This window comes from Crocodylus porosus, unplaced genomic scaffold (genome assembly GCF_001723895.1).
Source record: "Crocodylus porosus isolate Cpor-Errol unplaced genomic scaffold, CroPor_comp1, whole genome shotgun sequence".
NCBI lineage: Eukaryota > Metazoa > Chordata > Crocodylia > Crocodylidae > Crocodylus > Crocodylus porosus.
In genome coordinates, this window is record NW_017728936.1 from 390,920 (window position 1) to 412,638 (window position 21,719).

The 21,719-nt window shown below is 50.9% G+C and overlaps 2 protein-coding genes across 2 annotated transcripts; both read right to left on the bottom strand.

The window, feature by feature from the left end:
• Positions 1-4,215: 4,215 nt before the first annotated feature.
• Positions 4,216-16,951, bottom strand: PANX3 (pannexin 3). The gene is made up of 5 exons (XM_019546935.1): positions 14,436-16,951; positions 10,379-10,521; positions 10,047-10,261; positions 7,635-8,299; positions 4,216-4,529 (listed from the first exon to the last, which is right to left on the bottom strand). The coding sequence occupies exons 1-5, from the start codon at positions 14,614-14,616 to the stop codon at positions 4,453-4,455; spliced, it is 1,281 nt and encodes a 426-aa protein (XP_019402480.1). The 5' UTR covers positions 14,617-16,951; the 3' UTR covers positions 4,216-4,452.
• Positions 16,952-17,360: 409 nt separating this feature from the next.
• On the bottom strand, positions 17,361-21,190 carry LOC109317967 (RNA pseudouridylate synthase domain-containing protein 4-like). Its single transcript, XM_019546936.1, has 4 exons — positions 21,081-21,190; positions 20,832-20,982; positions 18,933-19,030; positions 17,361-17,936 (listed from the first exon to the last, which is right to left on the bottom strand). The coding sequence occupies exons 2-4, from the start codon at positions 20,980-20,982 to the stop codon at positions 17,730-17,732; spliced, it is 456 nt and encodes a 151-aa protein (XP_019402481.1). The 5' UTR covers positions 21,081-21,190; the 3' UTR covers positions 17,361-17,729.
• Between the last annotated feature and the right edge of the window lie 529 nt (positions 21,191-21,719).

A 21,719-nucleotide genomic window follows, 5' to 3' on the forward strand; every position in this document is an offset into this window, starting at 1 on the left:
CCATGGCAGGGGGTCAGACTAGATGATCTACCCAGGTCCCTTCTGACCCTAGAAACGATGAAACTAAAAAGTGTAAGCCACTTCTGTTTAATTAGGGATCTCTGATAAATATTCTGACTACTATAAAATCCTAGCATTACAGAAACGTAAGGCTGGAAGGGACCTCAGGACGCTATCTAGTCCAGCCCCCCTGAACAAAGCAGTACCACTCATCATAACCATCCTGTCTAACCTGCCCTTAAAAACTTCCAAGGATGGAGCTTCCACAACCGCTCTAGGTAGGCTGTTCCAATGCTTCTCACCCTCAGGGTGAGAGAGTTTTTCCTAATCTCTAACCCAAATTTTCTGTGCTGCAACTTAAAACTGTTGTTCCTTTTCCTGTCCCCTGCAGCCACAGAGAATAATTTTTCTCTGTCCCTGTTGTAACCAGTTGCCACTCGCCACCCTGCTGTCACCACCACTGCCAGCTTCTGTGAGCAGTCACCACTCACCACCCTGCTGCCAATGCTGCCACCCACAAACTCTGTGCCCCCAGTCTCAGGAGGCACCAGTCACCCATGCAAGTAACTATAGAAATTGTTATTTATACACTTGATATCATTATGCTCATTAATCTCCAGTGGCAACGCACAAGGGGTGCCCCTGAGCGCTGGTGCACCCCCTGATAGGCCATGCTCCCTGCTTAGGCAATGGGCAGGGTGGGAGTGCTGGCTGGGGAGTGCTGGATGAAGCACCACGGCCACTTCCGGGAGCGAGATTGGCTGTGGGGCACCCCCCTTTGTTTGGCAAGATTGGCCACGGAGGGACTGTTTGCTGTGCCCCCCTGACTTAAGTGGCACCAGTTGCCCATGTTAACCTCAGCTGGTATTTGGTTATCCCTGTCAAATATTCCTTTTCACTTTACAGGGTTTTCCAATTGGAAGCCTAGGAGAACCTCATATATGCATCAGATATTGGGGTGGACCATGGTCGACATCAGAAGAATGAAGCAGAGCTCCACAATTAGCTTGGTTATGAAACATGATAAAAGAGATGGAACAAGTTTCTGGAAGGGATAGGAAGACAGGGAAATTCTTTCTTTCCAGTTGAGGTGTGTGATGGGTGGATTTGTGTTTGTGGTCCCAGGTTGCAGTACAGAGAACACATCTACACAAGGCGCTACAAGTGCAGTAGACTAATTCTACTGCACATTAGTGTGGCAGGCAAAACCCATGCTAATGTACTAATGTGCAGTAGAAAACATGTGCTAGCTACTGAGCAGTAGCACCAATGTGCTATAACTATGGCTCATTAATGAATGTGTAGATGCACCCAGAGTGGAGGATATTGGATTATTCCAGACTTCTGGGCTTTGCAGGTCACCACGTGTGTCCAGGAAGGATATTTTATTCTTCTCCTGTAGCTACGAATGGCACATTTTGATTCACCTTCCTCAGAAGCATTAGAAGTTAGCTGTAGCCAAGGCTGGAGTTGTAACTGGGGGTGTTGTTGATGCTTCTGCTGGTACTTAGAACAAATGAAGATGCTCGCCCCTCTGCTGAGGAGAAGATCAGTCACCACATTTAGAATCAGGAATATTTACCCCACGGTCACTGGAATGGGCTTTGCGGGGGGAGGGAGTTTCCCTGCCTTCTGCCTAAAACAACACAGTCAACCTTGTTGCATGTCAACAAGACATAGCATGCTAACCTGCCACAGTAGTCGCTGTCATGTTGCTTCAAGGACTGTTAAAATGCACTCCAAAAATCCAGAAGAAATTATCAAAAACACAAATGCAGGAAGGTGGACAACTGGCTAGATATCAGCTGTGGGTGGCAGTACCTCTTCCAGTCAGGCTGTGAGAGAAACCAGGAAACCTGTGCACTGAATTGGGAAGCAGGTGCCTACACTCAGAAGACAGTTCTGGCTTAGGGAGCCCACATACAAGAAGTCCTTCTCTCAGCCCTGACATGGGCAGCTGATGCCTCCAGTTCAAGGTAAGGAGTTTGCAGTCATTTGTGTCTTCAGGGTTTTCCCCTCAGTCAGCTCCAGGAAGTGTTGTCCTGTTTGGATGTCCTGTCTGCCCAGCTCCTGCTGTACCATACAGGGAGCCTGGGGGTCCCAGCACCTAGGATTTAGGCATTGCGGCACCATCCCTGTCAGTACACAAGTCCTTTTTTGGATCTAAATCCTAAATGTCCAAATCTTAACTAGTTTCTATGCGTCACCCAAATCTAGAATTGTGTTTCTCAGAGACCTTGCTCTGCCTGGCACCCTCTCCCCAGTACTGGTCTGTGCCTCCACTTTGTGCCTGAAGTGCTCCAGGCAGTTCAAGCTCTGCATCTGCATGTGTGCCAAGTGACTTACCACTGACAGTGTGAGTAGCTCAGCACCTGCCTCTCCCCAGGATCTACAAGGCAGGGGACAGTGACCCCTGCTCCAAAGCCCATTGCAGGCGAGAGAGCAGCTTGGTGCAGAGGACGAGGACCATCCTCCAGGCCTGGGAGTTGTGAGTTGCAGGGAAAAAGGATTCCCACAAGGGAGGGGGAGTCCCCCCTGGTTAGTTAAGGGCTCTTGAAAGTGAAGGTCCCACTGGAAGGGCCCCCCTGAAGTTGCCAGCCTCCTTGAAGGGCTTGGGAAAAAGCCCAAGGGCATTGGGGTTTCCCCTTGGGATTAAGTTTATCTTTGAGGTTCTTGTGCCATAAGTGGTGTGATGTTGTGCCTTATATTTTTTGAACTCTCATGTTTGTAAACTAGTAGATGAGTAGAGTCCTAAGACTCTGCTGGGACCCCCTTTTGCTATTATTTCACCTGTTTATTTTATTTTTGTGGCTTATTTATTGTTCACCTATACTTATCTATAGTTTATCTGTGGCCTATCTATGTTTATTTTAGGGTTTAGGTGTTTCAGATCAGATACTTACTTACCTGGATCTGAAGCACTGGTGTATAAGGTCGTATAGCATTTACCCAGAGGGTATTGTTTATGTTATTTGTTTAGATAGGTATGTTTATATCCAAGTTTCTTTTCCTTGTGATATGTTAATGTAAATAAATTTGTATATAGTTAAGTCCCTGACTGTCCTGGCTGGGTTTGGAGGGATGGAGGAAACTGAGTGGTCTGCAGTTTCCCCCAGGCACACCTGCCAGCTAACAATTCCCTTCAATTGGAAAAGGGGAGTATATACCTGAGTACACCTGGGCTACACTGACATTTTTTCTAAAGCACAGATCATGGACAGGAACCGCTAGGCCAGAATCACACTTCTGTGTTCTCTGACTGGGCCAACAAACCTTTAATTAGTCCTTACTGTAGAAGAGCTTTCAGAGAAGGGGTGAAGATGCTTCTCACCTACCCCTGTGCAGCCACAGCTGGGCAGGGAAGGCTGGGACACTTCCCAGGGAGATGGGAGACAGGGATTTGAACTTCCTCAGGAAGAAGAAAACTGAAACCACGGTCTCCTGCATCATGGGGAAGCTGAGTTACGAGGTGGGAGACACCAGCCCCTCCTCCTGCAGCTCTCGAGAGAGGCAATGGGCACCTACCGCCAGGAAGGGCTCCAGGCTGGGAACTCTGAGCATGGAGGGGTTCCCTGAAGCTCAGAGCAAAACACCTGCATCCCAGGCAGGATGGAGTAAAAGACTCGCTCTGCTCCCTAGCGCTCCCACACTGGCCGCCTTCAGCCCTGTGCATCATCTGGGGCATGGCAAGGCGCTGGGCCCTTCATGGCAGCCTGGGAATCCCTGACACTACAGCAAGGTCACCTGACAGAAAGAAGCTGAGCTCCCAGGCAGCAAAGCTTAGGTCAGCACTACCCACCAGACCTGGTCTGCTCCTAGCTGCTGCTGGTGAGCCACCTCCCTTCTCTCTCCCCTCCTCCTGAGAGCAACAGTCCTCAGCCCAGCTGCTTGGTCTGGTGGGTGCAAAAGCTTGGACATCCACAGTAGAAGCAGATTAGGTGAGCATCATCCCAGTGGGAACAGCCACCCACTGCTGGGCCTTTGGGTGAGTATAGCATGATGCCATCCTTCAACCTTGCCTGCTTCTGCCAGGGGAATCCACAGGAGCAGGAGCAGCAATAACAGGTCCAACTCTTTCCCAGTGTCCCGGGCTGGATCCTGTTCTCACTCGTGATGGTGCAAATCAGGAGCAGCTCTAGAACCAGCCACTACATAAAATCAGGCCAAACTGCCCTCCCACCAGCACCCCAGGGAATGCAGGGAGAGCAGCAACAGCCTGGATAAAACAGGTTTAATGGAAGCTGAAAGATGCTTTAGACAAAGACTGAGGAGATGTCAGGTTCAGGCACAGTAATGTCTGCAGAGGGAGCACAGCCCTGTGTCTCATCAGTGCCAGGCTATGGGCCACTGGCTTGCATCTGCCTGGGGATTAGTCACTGGTTATAATGCTCAGCTGCCAGAACAACTTCTCTTCATTCCATGGAAATCTCCCCTTTGCTGTTGAGGCTCCATCTAGCTCCTGCCATCAGGCAGAGCTGCTAGGGCTTTGGGACCAGCATTTCCTTTAGCTTCCAATATGGACTTCATTTCTAGGTGGGGAAGAGAAGATAGAAAGTCACCAGTGAATCTGGGTAGTATTGGAACTGCTCCTCCCTTCATCTGGGGGATGTGATGGCACCACTAAAGCAGCATGTCTGTAAGCATGTGAGTTGCATGTTCCCGAGAGCATAACAGGGCCCAGGCCTGGAGAGGATGAAGACCTTGTGCCCTCATGGAGGCTGAGGACTCTCAGCACCCTGCAAGGTGCTCTAGGAACCTGTAATGGAGCAGGTGGGAGGGGGCAGCTGGGATGAGGAGTAAGGGGGGGAGGAAAAGAGGGAGAAGCAGGTGCTCCTGCTGTCAGCCCAGCAAAGCTCCTGTAATGCTGCCCTGAGTCCTGATAAGCAGAAAGCAGAATCAGAGATCAGGTCTGGGTCTTTGGGTCTTTCCAGACAGTAAGGCCCTTGTGGATGGGCCAAGCAGAGGCTCTTCACCTCAGGTCTCCAAGGCAGGCAGGGCAAGCAGCATCTGACCAACAAAGCCAGCTCCAGCCCCATAACTTAAGAGTCCATGTGCCCTCGGCCGTGCTAGACTGGACCAAGCAGGTGATACTCGCTGCCTTCACCCTTCCACCCCCATGACTAACTCCTGCACTGCCAGAGCTGGCTGAGGTTGAGACACGGCCCTTGAATGTTATACTCGCTGAACACTGTGGTTGTGTATCAGCATCCCTGTCACCATGCCAACAGCTGTTTTGGCTCCTATATGGTTTGAGAGCAACAAATGCATCTCCCTTGGTTTAGGGCAGGTGAGATGTGCATGGCAGGGCAGCATGAGCCTAGGGGCCGAGTCCTGGGGCCCCACAGCATTTACCCCAACCCAACACAGGGCTGAACTGTTTACAACCTGGCTGAGTACATGATGCTGGATGCCTTGGAAGGAAAAGCCTAAGTTGCCACCATGCTGGGAAGGTACATCCACTGCCAGCTGCACACATGGTGCCAGCACCTAAAATGGCTGAAGTGAAAGCCACTGGTCTGGCTCTTCTGTGCTCTATGGGCTGCATGCAGGTGAGGGACAGCAGGGCCAAGTGCTTTGGAAGTGCCTCCCCTCCACAGGTCTCTGGGACAATCCAGCCTGCAGGGATCAGAGTTCATAGGAGGGAGACTGAGAAACTGGCTTTGCCAGCTCCTGCTTTATTAATCCTTTCAGATAGCGACCACAGGCAGCTTACGTGGGGTACAGACCATGTCCTGCTTTTACAGAAGGCGAGTCTGAAGCACAGGAATGGACAGGGCATCACAGAGCTATTAGCAGAGTTGGGAAGAGAACCCAAGTGTCCTGGCTCCCAGGCCTGTATTGTCAGAGGCGGGATGGACAGGCTCTTAGAGCAGTCACCTGAGGCACCTAATGGCGGCCTGCCAGCCCCTACAGCCACCTCCCCCACTGCTGCACAGCAGGGCATTGCCTGTCCTGTGGGGGCATGTCTCCTGCAGCATACAGGCAGCAGTCCGGCACCAGGTGCAGCCAGCCTTAAGTCGCAGTGAAGTTAGACAGCTCTGCTCGGTGTGTGGTGTGCACAGGATCAAGCATCTGAGCCACAGTGCTGGGCCCTGCTCCCTGACCCTGCACCAGCCAGGGCTTTCAGCTGCCAGCTCTCAGATGTCTCAGTGAAGCTTGTTCAGCTGTAACCATGGCAACCCTCACCCACATGCATAATCCCATGAAGCATCCAGCAACCAAGAAAGGTTTGCTGCCTCCCCTCAGTGCTCGCATCTACGTCAAGGGGGAGGCCGTTCCCGCCCACAGCCCTTCCCCATTGTTGTCCCTGCCCACGGGGGGGCCAGGGCTTATGAAGCACAGTAAAACTTTAAGATTCTTTGCAGCTACAAAGGAAAATCTAGGAGGCCAGAGCAAGAGAGGAGAGTACTCCAGGGCTGGGGAGACCAGGCAGACCCAGGTGGGGCACACGCTGCAAGGCATGAATAGCCCTAGGCTACAGGAGTTTTCCTTTGGCTTTGCAGGTGTCCTAGGCAGCTGAGGTTTTGCACACAGAGATCAATACCTGACAGGGGAAATACTATGACCATGATGGTGGTAAGGGAAGAATCCTGACCAAGGTAATGCAATGGCCTTGCGTAGCGAAGGGTTGCACCCTTGTCTGCTTGCGGCAAGGACTCCCTACGACAGCCTCGTAGTTAGCTTCCAGCTTCCAGTGGGAGGATCTTGGCTACATGCTGACTTTATGGAAATGGGAGACTCCTCCCTAGCTTGCTCCTGTAGCATATGGCTGAGGTCAAGGAAAACTCAGGGGCATCCAAACCCCAAGCTTCTGGGCTTGGGCCTGCAATGGAGAATGCCCGCCAAAGGATTTGGAAGCATCTGAAGCCCTGGGCAAGGGCTGGAGGATGTCTGCTGGTAGTAGGGCCACATTTGGTTCTTGTATGACTCGCAGATTTGGAATTGATCTGGCTGATTTGACTTGGAACATGACAAAATTTCCTTTAAAAAAAAAAAAAAGCAAGCTGCAGGTTTGCCAAAACCTTCTGGCTCCAGAAGTCAACCAATCAGAGAGTTTAGGAGCAGATTGGATTTTACGTTTACCTGGAGTTGTAATCTCACAAACATTGGTATCATGGTTGTGCCCAGAGACCCCCCCCACAGTGGAACCTGGGCCCCACACATCTCTGCCTGGAGTGCTCGTGATCTCCAAATCAACTGCTGCAATGCAGGAGCAATTCTAAGTACGGAGAAAGAAAACTGAACCCATTGTCCCAGTGGTCAGCATTACCTACCCTTCCAGTCTTACCAACAGGTACTTGGAAGGAAGAAGTGGGAAAGTGGGAGGAGTGGGATGAATGCAAGGAAAATGGAAGAGGCCTATCAAGAAATAATCAGATCATTTGGCTGTAGAATAGTTTCTCCCAGAGGAAGCCATGGAGCCTCTTGCAGGCTGCCATGGCCAAAGTGGCAAATAAGACCTGTGCTTCTCTAAGTTCTAAGACTCTGCTAAGGAAAGGACAGCACTTTCCCAGTGCCTTGGTGTTTGGTTGTCATTGGCCATCCACATATATCTCCATCCTTTCCTTCAGCTGCTGATTTGAAGCAACAGAGAGGGAAAGAAGAAGCTCTCCAGGCACCACAGTTGCTCTTACCCAAGACCTCGTTCTGCGTTAGAGGTGCATCTCCATCAGCCTCTCCTGTGCAAGCCTGGTATTTAGGCTTGGATATCTCCAGGCCAGCCAAGAGGGTCATAAAGTCCACCACGGTGTCAATGTGCTGCTTGTTGGAGGTGGTTTCCCGCAGGGTGCATACCACACTCAGCCGGCTGAAGGATTTGAGCTCTGAGATGTTAGCTCGGAGGAAGAGGAGAATGATGTTCAGGTCATTGATGGGACAGGTCAACATCTTTCTGCTCAGGAGGTCAAAGGCCGGCAGCATCTCATAAATGGACAGGAAACGCTTGTCCCACTGGCATAGCTGCAGGACATTGTAGATGACAACAGGCATCAGCAGGATGTACACCCCACCTGTCAGGACGCTAATGATCTGGAAGACAGAGAAGAACACCAGCTTGCAGGGGATCAAGTCGGGGATGTGGGGCTCATCCTGCAGAAGCCCGGTCTTTATGGAGCAGCTGAACTCATCTTGGAAGACGCCTGTGACATGGAGGAAACCCAGGTAGAGGCAGGCAGCAGTGAGGAGCAGCAGCAGCAGCAGGTTCCGCAGCAGGTAGGTGCACACCAGGTGATGCGAGTGCTGCTTGCAGGCCAGATACCGCTCCAGCAGTGGGAACTCAAAGTATCTCTCCTTGCGAGCCCTGGGGAGACAGTGAGCGGTCAGGGCTGGATCCCAGTGTCAGCAGCCAAGGGGTTGGCACTTGAAGTCCACAACCAAGACCTAGCCCTATCCTATCCAAGTCTAGGATTTAGCTCTTGAATCAGAGCCTGGCATCAGGGTGTTAGGTGGAAGACTCCCTCATGACCCTGCCTCAAGCACAGAGGCACAACGGGGTGCTGAGGGTGCCTGTGGAACTGCACGTGAAGCCAAGAGGCAGTACCATACCTGTACCCCAGCCCGGCTTCGTTCCCTGCCCAGCCGCAGGCAGTGCCCTTGCTACACCCCAGTGATCCAATGTGCTGGATAAAGCTCACTCAATAACGAACTGAATGGGAACCAGCCCAGCAGGGCTGGCCTGGGGCAGCATGGTCAGGAGATTCAGTGCTGAGGAGATACGCAGAGGCCCCAAATCCCCCTGACATTAAATGGGAGTCTTTCCTGCGTACGGGCTTCCTAGGCTTGACTGAGCTTTGCACTCCACTCAGCACAAGGCTCCTTCCTCATGAGAGCCCGTCTCACAGTAACATCACACCACCTCAGCACCTCGTTATCAGAGTGCAGCGTCCCGGGATCCACACAGCCTGGAAAGCACCATCATGCTGTGAGGCCAGAGCCCCAGCTGGGGCAATGGTGAGAGGATAGGAGGCAACAGGAGGCATTGACATGGGAATGGGCAGTGACTGGTGGATGTGACCTGCACCTTTACAGTTCATAGGCTCACACCCACCTCTGTGTGGCGCAAACTGAGCACATCCCAGGCTGTAAACAGGATGAGATGGCAAATGCTGAAGAAATGTCTCTGGGACCAGATCTAAGCAGAAAGCCCTGCAGAGACAGGGCCTCCAGCCACAGATCTCCTGTCCTGCGTGCAAGAGGGAATCCACCCCAGCCCCCCTTGCTACCGGCAGAGGGGAAGAGTGGGGGCCACAGTGTTCCCCCATGCACATCACCAGGGAAACAGCCCAGCTCCAGCCGGCGCACTGAGGTGCCCGCCTGCCTAGAGAGCCTAAGGGCAGCCCAGGCAAGGAAAGGGCCTGGAAGCACAGCTGCACGGGAGCGGGAGACAGCACGAGGCTGGCTGAGTGCTGAGAACTGTGGTGCGAGGGTCCCTCCCCCAGGCAGGAAACTCCAGCTGGAGATCAGCATGGAGGGTCCCTCTGGCCCCAGCTGAGGGGCTGGGGCAGGGGGGCCACTAAAGCACCTCCAGAATACCGGACAGCCCTTGCTGAGGGGCAGCCCCCTCAGCCAATCTGTGGTGAGGGGTGGGGCCTCTGCCTCAGCCAATCAGTGATGAGAGGTGGGGCCACTCAGTTCCCTGGCCAAATCAGCAGCAAGGGGTGGAGCCACCACCTCTCACCCTAGCTGGCTGGAACCCATCTCCTGGCTGGGCACAGCCCATAGCATCGTGAGGACTAGTGACAGTCCTTCCTCACTGAGAAAGGGACAGGGGACAAAGGGTTTAAAAACAGGACAGTGTGGTATAAACCAGGACCAATGGCAGCCCTGGGGAGTGGGGGTCATCAGAATGGCAGACCTGGAATTGTCACTTGGATTGAACAAAACATGCCACAGTCCTACATCTCTCATTCAGGGTGCTCAGAGGGCCTAGATGGCCCTGCCCGGCTCAGGACACCTCCGCCCCCCACACCTCTTGAAAGAAGATGCTAGGGAAAGAAGGAGATCACAGAAAAAGGGTGGCCGCAAGGAGGCCCTGCCCATCCACTCGCCTCTCAAACTCCTTCCAGAAGAGCCCAGGCTCTGGGCTGGCCTCCCGCACCTTCACCATGTGCTGCACCAGGCGGATAGAGCGGTTGTAGGACTTGTCCAGCTCATCAATGATGAAGAGCATGTCACAGTTCAGCGCCGGAGCTGCAGCATACCGCCAAAGCAGGTATGGCAGGTACATGACCACTGCGATAACCAGCAGAGAATATGGGAAGGCCTGGGTAAAGAACAAGGATGAGGTAGCTCTTAGCATGCAAGGGTGGTGTTACATGCGCTTGGGAGTCTGTGAATGCCCCTTGAATACAGAGCTGGCCCAGCCCAACAGCCCCGATACCTTGAGAGTCCACAGGGATTTGGCAATAGCATTTCCAGCAGCGTCAAATTCGAGGTGGGTCAAGGAATCCCAGCAGGATGTATCCACATAGGCAGACTGCTTCCCCGTGAAATTGGTGGGAGAGAAGCAGCTGATCTTGGAGCCTGGAACACATATGATTGCTCACAGCCCAGAGATTCTCAGACAGAGGAACCCTATACTGCTACTCTTCCCTGGCCCTGCTACCTAATCCCACAGCTGCTCTGCATGAAGATGTTTCCAGCAGCCCTAGGACAGGCCCATGACTTTCCAGGTGGAAGGCAGTCAACACACACCCTGCTTCCATCAGCTCCCTCCTTCCCCTTCCAGCTGCAAGCCTATTAGCTAGAGGGGCTGAGCAGAGTGGAGCTCCCAGCTGTGCCTCTCATGCAGCATTCCCCATGAGGTGGCTGCCAGGCCAGCATTTGCTGACAAAGCCAAGTGCAGCTGCTGGCTTAGCACCTGCCAGGCAGACTCCAGCAGCTGTCACCATGCACCAGATCACAATTTTGGTTCAGGGAAGCCTACAGAGTAACCTGTCCAGTGTTCCCCAAAGTCCTGGGGCCAGCTCTGTTAATAGAGTTTTAAAGGATCCCAGCCCTGGAGACTCATTCTGGCAGCACCACCTTGCACAGCTGTGAAAAGGCTACAGAAGGCCAGGAAGTTGGTCAGTAAGGGCATCCTACTCTCCATGCAAGAGACCAGTAACTGTAGGGAACCTCTGGCTGTTCTAGCAGACTGAGCAAGCCAATCCAAACATGTGCTGTCCTCTGCCTGGGCACACCCCAGCTCCCAGTTGCTCCAAGCCACAAACCTCAAACTGAGATCACAGACGCAAATAGCTGTTTGGAGAGGAGCGTGCCCTGCTCCATAATGAGAGGTCAGCTGGCTACAGCAGGAGGGTTGCAGCTTTGCCTCACAGAGCTTAGAGCCAGGAGAGGCTCTCCCATCATCTAGCCCAAACCATGTCCCCAACCCATGAAAGGTCCCCTGGTTACCCACATACAGTACTGAGCCTGGTAACATGGGTGTGACGAGCATCTTCCACAGTGGTTTTGAAGACATCTGGAAATGGAGAATCCACCTCTCCTCCGATGATTTGGACCCTCCTCTGGTGGGTCATCACTCTCCATGCTAGAAAACTATGCTCTAATCCCATTCAAATCTGCCTGCATTCAGCTCCCATGCCGCCATTCTTTGCTAGACTTGAAGGGTCCGTTGGGCTTGTCCCCAAATTGAAGCAACTTAGGCATTGCTGCTAATCACCTCCCAACATTACTTTTGCCAGTCTAACCAGATTGAACACCCCAAGTACCTCTCTACAAGGCATTCCCCATAGCCCCTGAATCACTTCTGTGCTTGCCTGTACCTTCTCCAATCTGTTCACCTCTGCAGACAGACTGGGAATGGTGGCCTAGGATTGGCCTTACCAGTGGCATGAGCAGAAGTAAAACCCCTCTCTTCTTTTATGCAATAGACCCAGTTCGTGCAGCCAAAGAATGCATCCACCTTTTTAACAGACTCACTCTCAGAGCTCACATTCGGTAGTTTGACTACTGTGATCTCATAATCCTTCTCAGTCCCTGCTGTCCAGGATACAGCTCCCCATCCTGTAGGTCTGGCCTGGACCCCTTCTCCCTAGATGCATCCTGTTCTTTAAGATGCCCCTTGGTTACTGGTGACCTGAAGAGTACTTTACTGCACTCAGGTAACAGGAGCATAGCATTCTCCCTCTTGTCAAATAAGCACAGACATGTTAACTGAAGAGCCCACCCCTTGTTTTGCATTGTCATTAACAATTTTACCATTTCCATCCAATGAGGGCTGTATGTCATGGCTAGGGTTGATTTTCATTCCAAATAGCCTTAAGGATTCATAACTGTCCCGAGTCTTCCCAACCATTTCCTCCTCCCCCCGGCCTCCCATCATCATCTCTCATTATATCAATATACTTTATGTTGCTTGTGATTTAGTTCCCCCATTTCCATTTGTTATATAAACCTGCTTTATGTCTACTTGCCACCTCAATTGTGGAATTGTGGATTTAGGGCCAGCTAATAAAATTATTTTGGTTAAAAATATACCATATTTTCATTCATCTTTTCTCCTCACCATTCAGGCATTAGCCTTTTCAAAGCACTGCAGATTATATAACTGGCTGAGGCAGTCCTGTATTTGCCCAGACTGAATATAATCTGGTCATGCCACTGGTCTCTAGGCAACTACTAACTTTCAATCAGTGATGAATTCAGCTTTATCCATCAAACTGAGCTCCAAAATAGAGTTTCCTCACTTCAGATGCACCATATGTTTTGAAATATCATCTCTCATTTTTAACCTCGTATTCCTGGCTGTGTGAGACTTCCAGGATGTCTCCCACAATTTCTCTTTCACATGTTATAGCTACACTGAAAATCTGGTTTACTTCAGTGGACCAACTAACATTTTATTCTTTCTCTCTACAGAACCACACATTTTAGAGCAGTGGTTCTCAGCCTTTTTAGACTTTTGAGACATCACTGGATAGACTTGAGGCGCCCCTTGAAAAATGCCAGCTCTTAATTTTCACTCTTTATCTGACTACAGAAAAATAGAGGAATTGTCAGAGTTCTTTGCAACAGAAAAGACCATAACTATGAATTTCTATTTGAAATCTCTGGGTTTATTTTGTGAATCATGTTTGCTACCTACCACTGTTGACAGTGTGGCACTCTCACACACCTTTAAAGGGATCTCCAGGCACCCCAGGGTGCTAGAGAACAGTGCAAACCATCATCATGATTAATTAACCTCTAATATTCCCACAGAGAATATTTCTTCTTGGCTACACCATCTCTCTCTCACCTGGCATAACTAGATTTGTTCAACTTTGATTTCAATCTTGTTTGCCTCAGCAAGGCCCTGTGGAAGGCTTTTCCACTGTGTCAAAAGGAGTTTTCATGTATCCATTCTGGGTTTGGTTGTACGAGTTTCAGTTTTATTGAATGCTCTTGCAGCACTGAGCTGATACAGGGAAGGACATAGGGTATGTGGCACTGGGAGAAAGGCCTGACGGACAGGCTAAAAGCAAAGAAGTCAAACCAAAGTCTCTGGGGAAGCAGAACATCATCCGAGTCCATGTTTAGCTTGAGGTTAAGATGGATCTAATTATGTTATCAATGCCACCTTGTGTAACATGATCACAGACCAGGCCCTGTGCATTAGGGAAAGAAGAGTCAATTCAAGCACTGTCACCATCCAAAAGCTCCTGGCTGGCCTGGCTCTCCTAGGGGATGCAGGAAAGAGACAGCCTCCGAGAACACTCAGGAATGTCAGGGTAGGGAGAGGAGAGAGAGGAATTCCCTGACCCTGGATGACCAGCCAGCAAGATACAATGCCATCACATCAGCAAAGACCTGGAAACTCCAAGGAGAGGGTAGCAACCACAGCTTTTGTCAGAGTTCTGGTGAACGGGGTCCTTCTGGTAATTCCTGGCTAAAAGTGGCTCCTCTCCCCTCTGTTAGCAGATTCCCCCCTAAATCCTAAGGGTTTTGGGTCCTGATGGCCCGTTCTGTGCTTATGCGCATACCAGCAATGTGATTCTTTTCTCAGCCCTCCCATTGTATGAACAGGCAACATGGCCTCCAAGGGGATCCCAGGTCATTCACGAGATTTGCCAGGTTGGATAAAACCTCAGGCCCATCTGGCCCAATCTGTCTCCAATAACATGTTCCATGGGAAGGCACAAGTGCAAGGAGCCTGCAGTAGGCATGTAGGGAATGGCCTGCGTCATCTAGGTCTCTTGACACACAGAATCAGAGATTGCACAAGTCCCAGACCCAGGTTCCCTTTTTAAAACTTCCCCCGCCTCCACTAACTCAGGCTGTTCTCATTACTTGTCACTCTTTGAACCTTCTATGATATCAGGACATACGTGAAAGTCACTGGAAAGGAGTGCAAATGAAACTAGTGGAGTCTGTGTACAGCCCCGACTCAGTCCTGTGTCTTGTTTCCCCTTAGAGATTTAACTGCAACCTCAACACTATGCCATGAGACTTACCGGTGGAAAACTCCTGAGCAAAAGCCAAGGACACAAGGAACAGGGGCAGCCCCACAGCAACAAACTTCACAATGCGGTCACTCGGTAATTCCAGACGAAGGCCTCTGGCTTGGGAACTGCTGGGATCTGGGAGCAGAGCATCAGAGAGCATGTACTCGGCAGCAGTGTGTGCTATCGACATGGCTCCTCAGTGTGGGTCAAGCAAGCAGGAACAGAGGAGAATATGCTGCTGATGCGAGCGGTCTAAGCACCATCTGAGAATGTCTTGTGGGGCTGAAAGCTTTATTTGCTGAACATTATGTACCAGGCAACTGTAATATGAGCTCAGGCTGTACATTAAGTATATTGATAATTACAAAGGAGGCCTTTCTCCCAGGGACCACGCAAATAGCACCCCTCAAAATAGAAAAGCAGAACTGGAGCAACAGGTTAGCACTGTGATTGTTGGGCTCACGACATTCCTCACCAGCCACAGGCATCCCCACAAAGGGCTGACTCCTCGTGGTTTTATTGCCCTCTCTCATAAAGGGATGTATTTCAAGCTGCATTGGAGGGGCGTTGGGCTGCTGGGCTATTTTCACCTCCAATAATAAACAGACAAGCAGCAGTCCCAGTCCCAGCTCCTGTTGTCAAGGGAGGAGGCATCAGCAGTAATAACCCCCAACCCTCACTGCCAGTGGGGATTTCCAGCCAAATGGTTCCCCAGTTCTGTGGGATATTGAAGGTGGCATGACAGAGTCCTTTCCACTGCCTGACTCCATGTCAGGCACTAGTTCCCAAGGCAAGTGTGGGAGGCATTTCACATACCATGCCAAACCCAGACTCCAGTGCTGGCTGGAAGCCCTGTTAAACTCAAACATGCAGGTAAGACAAAAGGAGGGAAAGAACACAGCTGCTCAGATAAGATCCCTGCACTGCATACTAGTGCTGAGCACCCTTAAGGACAGGCAGAAGGGAAAAATCACAACTCCCGCTGCTTGGTGTTAATGAAGCTCTACTGCTTTAGTACCCCGTGGAGCTCACCTACCTCTTTTCAGGAGCTGGGGAGAAGCCCTGGCCAGTGACTCTTCTTCCCATGGCCCAGGGATCTTAACACATCCCATCCATTAGCAGTTGCTTGATTTAGGGGCACAGGTGGGGATCCTACCATCCCCTCCACATTCAGTGTCCCACACCTGACTCCCCCTGACCAAACTCACTGACAAGCTACTCGCTCTCCTCCACACCCTTTCCACTGGCCTGTCCAAGCACCAGCCTCCTTCCAGGCAGACCTGTTCATGCAGGATCTTGCCCCATCCTTACAGCCAAGCTGAGCCACACTTTCCCAGATGTAGAAATGCCTATGGCTGAGCTCATGGGACATTTCTTGGTGACACTACCCTGGTGGGTGCTTCACCCCCGTGGCCATCTGACCCCTTTACTGACAGCCAGATGCTTGCACTGTTGCAAAAGGACCATGTTAAACCCTGCAGGAAGGATCCTAGAACCCATTTTCATTTAATTTCCATTGATCTGCACTTCTTGCAGTCTGGCCCATAGACAAGTATTTTAAGCAGTAAGTAGGGGCCAGGCTGGAAAGGGCAGTGCCCTCCTTAGTCAAGCAGAGCATGCGAATTCCAGCCACAGACCACTGAAGTGTAACAGGTTAAAGCCTTCCCAGGGTGCTCTCAATCCCTGGCCCTCCCTAGCCAGCCAGCTTTTAATGTCTTCCCACTCATCCCACCTTTAAACTGGGTATGTGTGCGCAAGGGGCAGTGGAGTGAGGGGAGATAAGCTTCAGCGAAAGCTCTTCACTGAAGGCTGCTTCTCACCCAGACATCAGAGGGGAACCCTGGACCGGCACAAACTGATCTACATCCCCCCTACAGCCACACAGCATCTCAAAGTAACAGCCCTACTTGAACTTAGCTGCATGTCATGCAATAGCAGAAGCAGGGGAGCTAATCTCAGGTATGTCACTAGGCTAGAGGGAAGGCTAGAAGTGGAGAGGGTGCACCATAATTAAGCTCCCTTTGGAAGAAAGCCACAAAGAAAAAAAAGGAGACAAAAGTGGTGGGGAGGGACATGACTGCAGAGAACCACCCATGCCCCTATCCCTGGCTGGCCTGAACTGAGTGGGTCTCACATTTCTCCAGCACATTAGTTTCTGCCTAAAGATCACACACAAGCTGGGTTCATTCAAGCACAGGAGCCAGATTGCCTCCTGCCAACCTGGAGGCAATGTGAAGAGTAGCAGGAATTTCAGCATGTCTATCCAAGGGCATCGTGGGTGGGTGAAGTGTCCAAAGCAGTGTCCTGGCCCTGGGCAGTCCCTTGGCCAAAGCAAAACCAAACTGCTGCCACATTTACCATTTGGTTTCATGTTCAGACTCCCACAAGTATGAAGAGCTGGTGTCACAGGCAGGGACTGGCCCATGACTAACTGCCTCTAGGACATGTTCCCAAGAGAAGGCAACAACTTACCTGATCAGCAATTCAGAGCTCTTGTTACCAGTCTGGAAGGGCTGTGCTGTCCCAGCCTCAGTCAGGGTGGACACTAGTTATGTGCTAGTTCTAATAGTGTGAATCAAGCTAATACCAGCCTGCAGTTCCCTATGGAATTGAGTGAGAGAATGGAGAGGGCAACAAACCCATGACTTTACCCCACAGCTCCAAAACCCTGTCTCTCCACACCCTGGTAAAGGGGATCCCCAACATTGAGAAGGAGTGGAAAACAGCCCACTCAATCACAAGGCAGAATTTGCTACCTGCCCGGTAGAAATCCAAATATGATTTCTCAACACAGGCACTGAAAAATGGACCAGAGGTGACATGTGGCATGCTAGTGCCTCCTGCTGCTGGCAGCTCACACCACAGCTGCCGGTAGCCCCAGGGCCCACACAACTTGGCTTTTTTGTATGTTAAATGACTCCTGGCAGACCATCACTGCTGAGAATGAGACCAAATCATTTACTGTTTGGAAAGAAGTTTACTTCTTGGGTTTGGACTCCTCTGATCAGTGTCTGTCAAACCTCTGCTGGCTGCTTAATGGCAAACTACTGGGTTCTTCCTGACTCCAGTAACATGTCTGCACAGATGCTCAGTAATAACCTCCCTTGGGGAACTGAACAGCCTCAGATCAGCCAAGCAAACCAAAATGCATGCTGTCCCGTTGTTTTCCTTCAGCAGCAGAGAACACTGATCTCCTCACATTGCTTCTTCCAAGGCAGGTAGCCCTGTGCAACTGGGGAGCAAGACTCCGTAGAACTGGCTCCACGGCAGCTGTAGGGACAGACAGACAGCTGCAGCCTTGTCTCACTTCTCTTGGAATTCTGGGACCTCCAGCTTCAGCCGTTCTATTGAGTTTTTAAAGAAAACAGGGAGCTTGCAGACCAAATCAATCTGCTTGTCCCCTCTGGTCCCCAAGGGCAGGGTGAGCCCATGGGCATGCAGGTGGAGGGGAAGGTGACGTGCTTTTGCCTGTTCCAATCCCAATCTCCTCAAGGCATCCTCAGGAAGCTTCTACACAAAAGACAGATGGATGACAGCAGTGCTCAAATATTAGGTGATGCCCTACACCCTTCCCCATCCACCACACTACTGAAGACCACAGAAAACAAGACCTCTGTGAGCAATGCAAACTGCAAGTGCAAGAGACACAGAATGGCCAGAGGCTGCCAGGCACCACCAGGGCCTACGAGATACCTGCCTAAGGGAAGCTTCCTAGGAGCCCTACATTGTTACCCCTCTGACCCACTGACAAACAGCATGGTCTGTAAGCCAGGATAAGGCAGAAAATAGGATCTCCCATTATCATTCCTGTCCACCTCACACAGAACAAAGCATCTGAGAATTTGAGTTGACTGAGGCCACAGGATCTGCTTGCAGCCCCCACCCATTTCCTGGGTAAAGAGGCTCTGGAATCCTCAGGGGGGTGCCCACTTACCCTTGTGAGATGCCCCAGCTCTGTGGGGTGCAGAGGTCACCCACAATACCTCTTTAGCATATCCCCTCCACCTTTTGCTTAAGAAAAGAGGCTTTGGGGACTTCCTAGTGGTGGTGATGCCTGCAGCCCCCAGAGAGATACCCCAGGATCTTCCTTGTGTGAAGGGAACCCATCCTCTTAGGGATAGAGCGAAGCATTATTATGACACAGATACATCGTGCCTGCAAGGTCATCTGGATACTGGACCACACAAAGTATCCAGCAGGATATTTGGGACTGAGCTCATTGGCCTCTGTTCTACTCAAAGCCTCAAACTCAGAACAGCTTTCACCTGCTGGAAGGCTGACTGGATAACTCCGGTTCCTTGGTATGGAGGAGCTAGATGCAGCAAGCTCTATACAGGCAAAGGTTTACTGCCAGGACAAGATTAGCAACATGGCTCCTACCAGAGTGGGGAGTCTTTCTAGGGAGCTGGGGTTGCAGAAGGAACACAAGGCCCTGCAACTGTCTCTCCCCCACCCCCAAGGCCCAGCAGCTGCAAATCCTTTTTTCATCATTATGCCCCCCCTTACCTGAGGTGCCAGCTTGCTGCAGTGTGAGTATTTATGATCCCCAAGGACCGGACACCCCAGGCCATACGCCAAATGAACCCGAAGCTGGTGCTTCACTCCTGAATGAGCAAGAGGTGGGAGGAAAGGGAGAAAGGGGCAGAAAAAACAGATGTTCAGGCAAATGAGACCCAGGCTGTGATTTAACATGTCCATTACCCACCCAGACTGTCTGCCAAACCCAACCAAAACTCAAAATTGTGAGTAGGTATCAACTGGATAATCCTGTCAGGGCTCACTCCAGCAGCCAATAAGGTCTGCACCAAACAAGCACTCAAAAGGGAGCTTGGACATACAGTTGGTCTCCAAAAGCATGGGCATAGACCAGTTACTCTCACCTCTATCGTTGGGAAAACCTTTGAAAAAATTATTAAGGATCACATTTGTGGGAGTCCAGTGGGGAAAACAATGCTAAAGGGCAACCACCACAGATTCACAGCAGGTAGATCCTGACCGATTAACCTTGTTTCTTTTTACAACCAGATCACAAAATGCTTAGACACAGGAATCGAGGTGGATATCATCTACTTGGATTTTAAGAAGGCCTTTGATATGGTATCTCTTTATATTCTTATAGATAAACTGAGTGACTGTGATGTAGATGATTACATGGTCAGGTGGTGTCAAATTGGCTTAGGGGTCGCACCCAGAGAGTGGTGGTGGATTGGTCAGTATTGACCTGGAAAGATGTGGTCCTTGGACCAGCGCTGTTCAATGTCTTCATCAGTGACTTGGATGAGGGCATGGAAAGCACTGTGTCCAAATTTGCAGATGATACCAAATTATGGGGTAAAGTTAACATACCAGAGGGTAGGGAATGAATCCAGGTGGATCTGGACCGCTTGGAAATGTGGGCGGAACAAAACAGTATGCAGTTCAATAACGACAAATGCAAGGTGCTGCACCTAGGGAGAAGGAATCACTAGCACGCTTACAGGCTGAGGGAGGACCTTCTCAGCAGCACAGCAGCAGAAAGGGATCTTGGAGTCTCTGTTAACTCCAAGATGAACATGAGTTATCAATGTGATGACGTGATCGGTAAAGCTAACCGTATTTTATCATGCATTAGCAGGTGCATGACAAACGGGTCCAGGGAGGTGATACTTCCCCTTCATGTGGCATTTGTCAGGCCGCAGCTGGAGTACTGTGTCCAGTTTGGGCGCCACACTTCAAGAGAGATGTGGACAACCTCGAGAGGGTTCAGAGGACCACTCATATGGTTAGGTGCCTACAGGCAAAGCCCTATGAGGAGAGATTGAGGGCCCTGCATCTCTTCAACCTCTGCAAGAGAAGGCTGAGAGGTGATCTTGTGGCCATTTACAAATTTATCCAGGGGGCAAACAGCAAGGAATAGGAGATGCTGTTTACCAGGGCACTCCTTGGGGTAACTAAGAACAACAGCCACAAACTGATGGAGAGCAGATTTAGGTTAGACATAAGGAAGAACTTTACGGTAAGGGTTGCCAAAATCTGGAGTGGGCTCCAAGGGAGGTGGTGCTCTCCCCTGCCTTGGGGGTCTGTAAGAGGAGGCTAGACATATACCTGGCTGGGGCTGTCTGACCCCAGTGATCTTTTCTGCCCAGGGCAGGGGGTTGAACTCTATGATCCGCTAAGGTCCCTTCGAACCCAAATATCTATGAATCTATGCTCCTTTCAGATCTATTTCAATCTTATTTAATAGGCTGCTCTGCCAAGTCCTGAATGCCTGGACACACCCAGGGTTAGCTTGGGTCCTCCTTTCAGGCTATGGTTGTCCCTCTCATAACAGTTACTTCCACAGAGGCAGTGAAGGAAGCTCACAAGACTAACAAATGAAAGCTCTGAGCATTAAACCTCCCTCCCATGGGTCACAATATGCCTTACCTGTGATCGGCTGGAGCTCCAGGAGGGAGCAAGAGGCAGAGCTAGCCAGAACACGGTATCGGGTCACTGCACGCTGAGCAGCTCGGTTCTTCCGCACTTTGACCAGCTTTCCTTCCTCAGAAGACAGGCGATAGTTTGGTGCCAGTGTCATCTGAACCAGAGGGAGAGGGTAGGTTAAGAGAAATACCTCTGCACATTAAGAGCAAAGGAAACAAAGGAGAGGTCCCTACTGGGGGTAAGTTCACCTACCTTATAGTGGGCCTTATGGCTCTGCACTTCCTTCTCCACAATGGGAATCTCTACCACCCCCTCTGAGGGGACTGGGACCCCCACACTGATTGCCCTGGGAAGAGAACAAAGTCAATAAGGGGCAGCTCTAGCCCCTGCAGGCCACAATCAGCTCTGTCAGGGAGGGGAGACGCTTCTTTTTTACTCCTCTCCTCTCTCTCCAAGCCCAGCTACAGAGGTCACAACCCTGCAAAAGAAGACTCTTAGTTGATGACAAACCAGTGTCCAGCACTCACAAGCAGCTGAAGTACAATTTTCTTCATGTCTCTAAGGGTCTTGTTATACCTTACACCAAGTTGCACAAATGTTACTCAGTGTTTTAAGTTTTGAGCAGTCAGTTTGAGCCCAGCCCAGAAAGCAGAAGCAGCAGTGGCAGCAGCCGGGCAGACAGGTTGATCTTTCCCTGCCTGCTCTCTGGGATGGACAGCATGGGTAGCCACAAGTAAGCAAAGGGGACAGGGGGATTAAGTGGGGAGGGGATCTGGGGATTCAGTGAGTTTGATCCAGGCCAGTGAAGGAAGCTGGGGGCGGGGGGAAAGAGATGTAGAAGAGTTACACTAAGGTGCAGAGTTGGCTATGCCTTAGGGTAACATGAGTTAC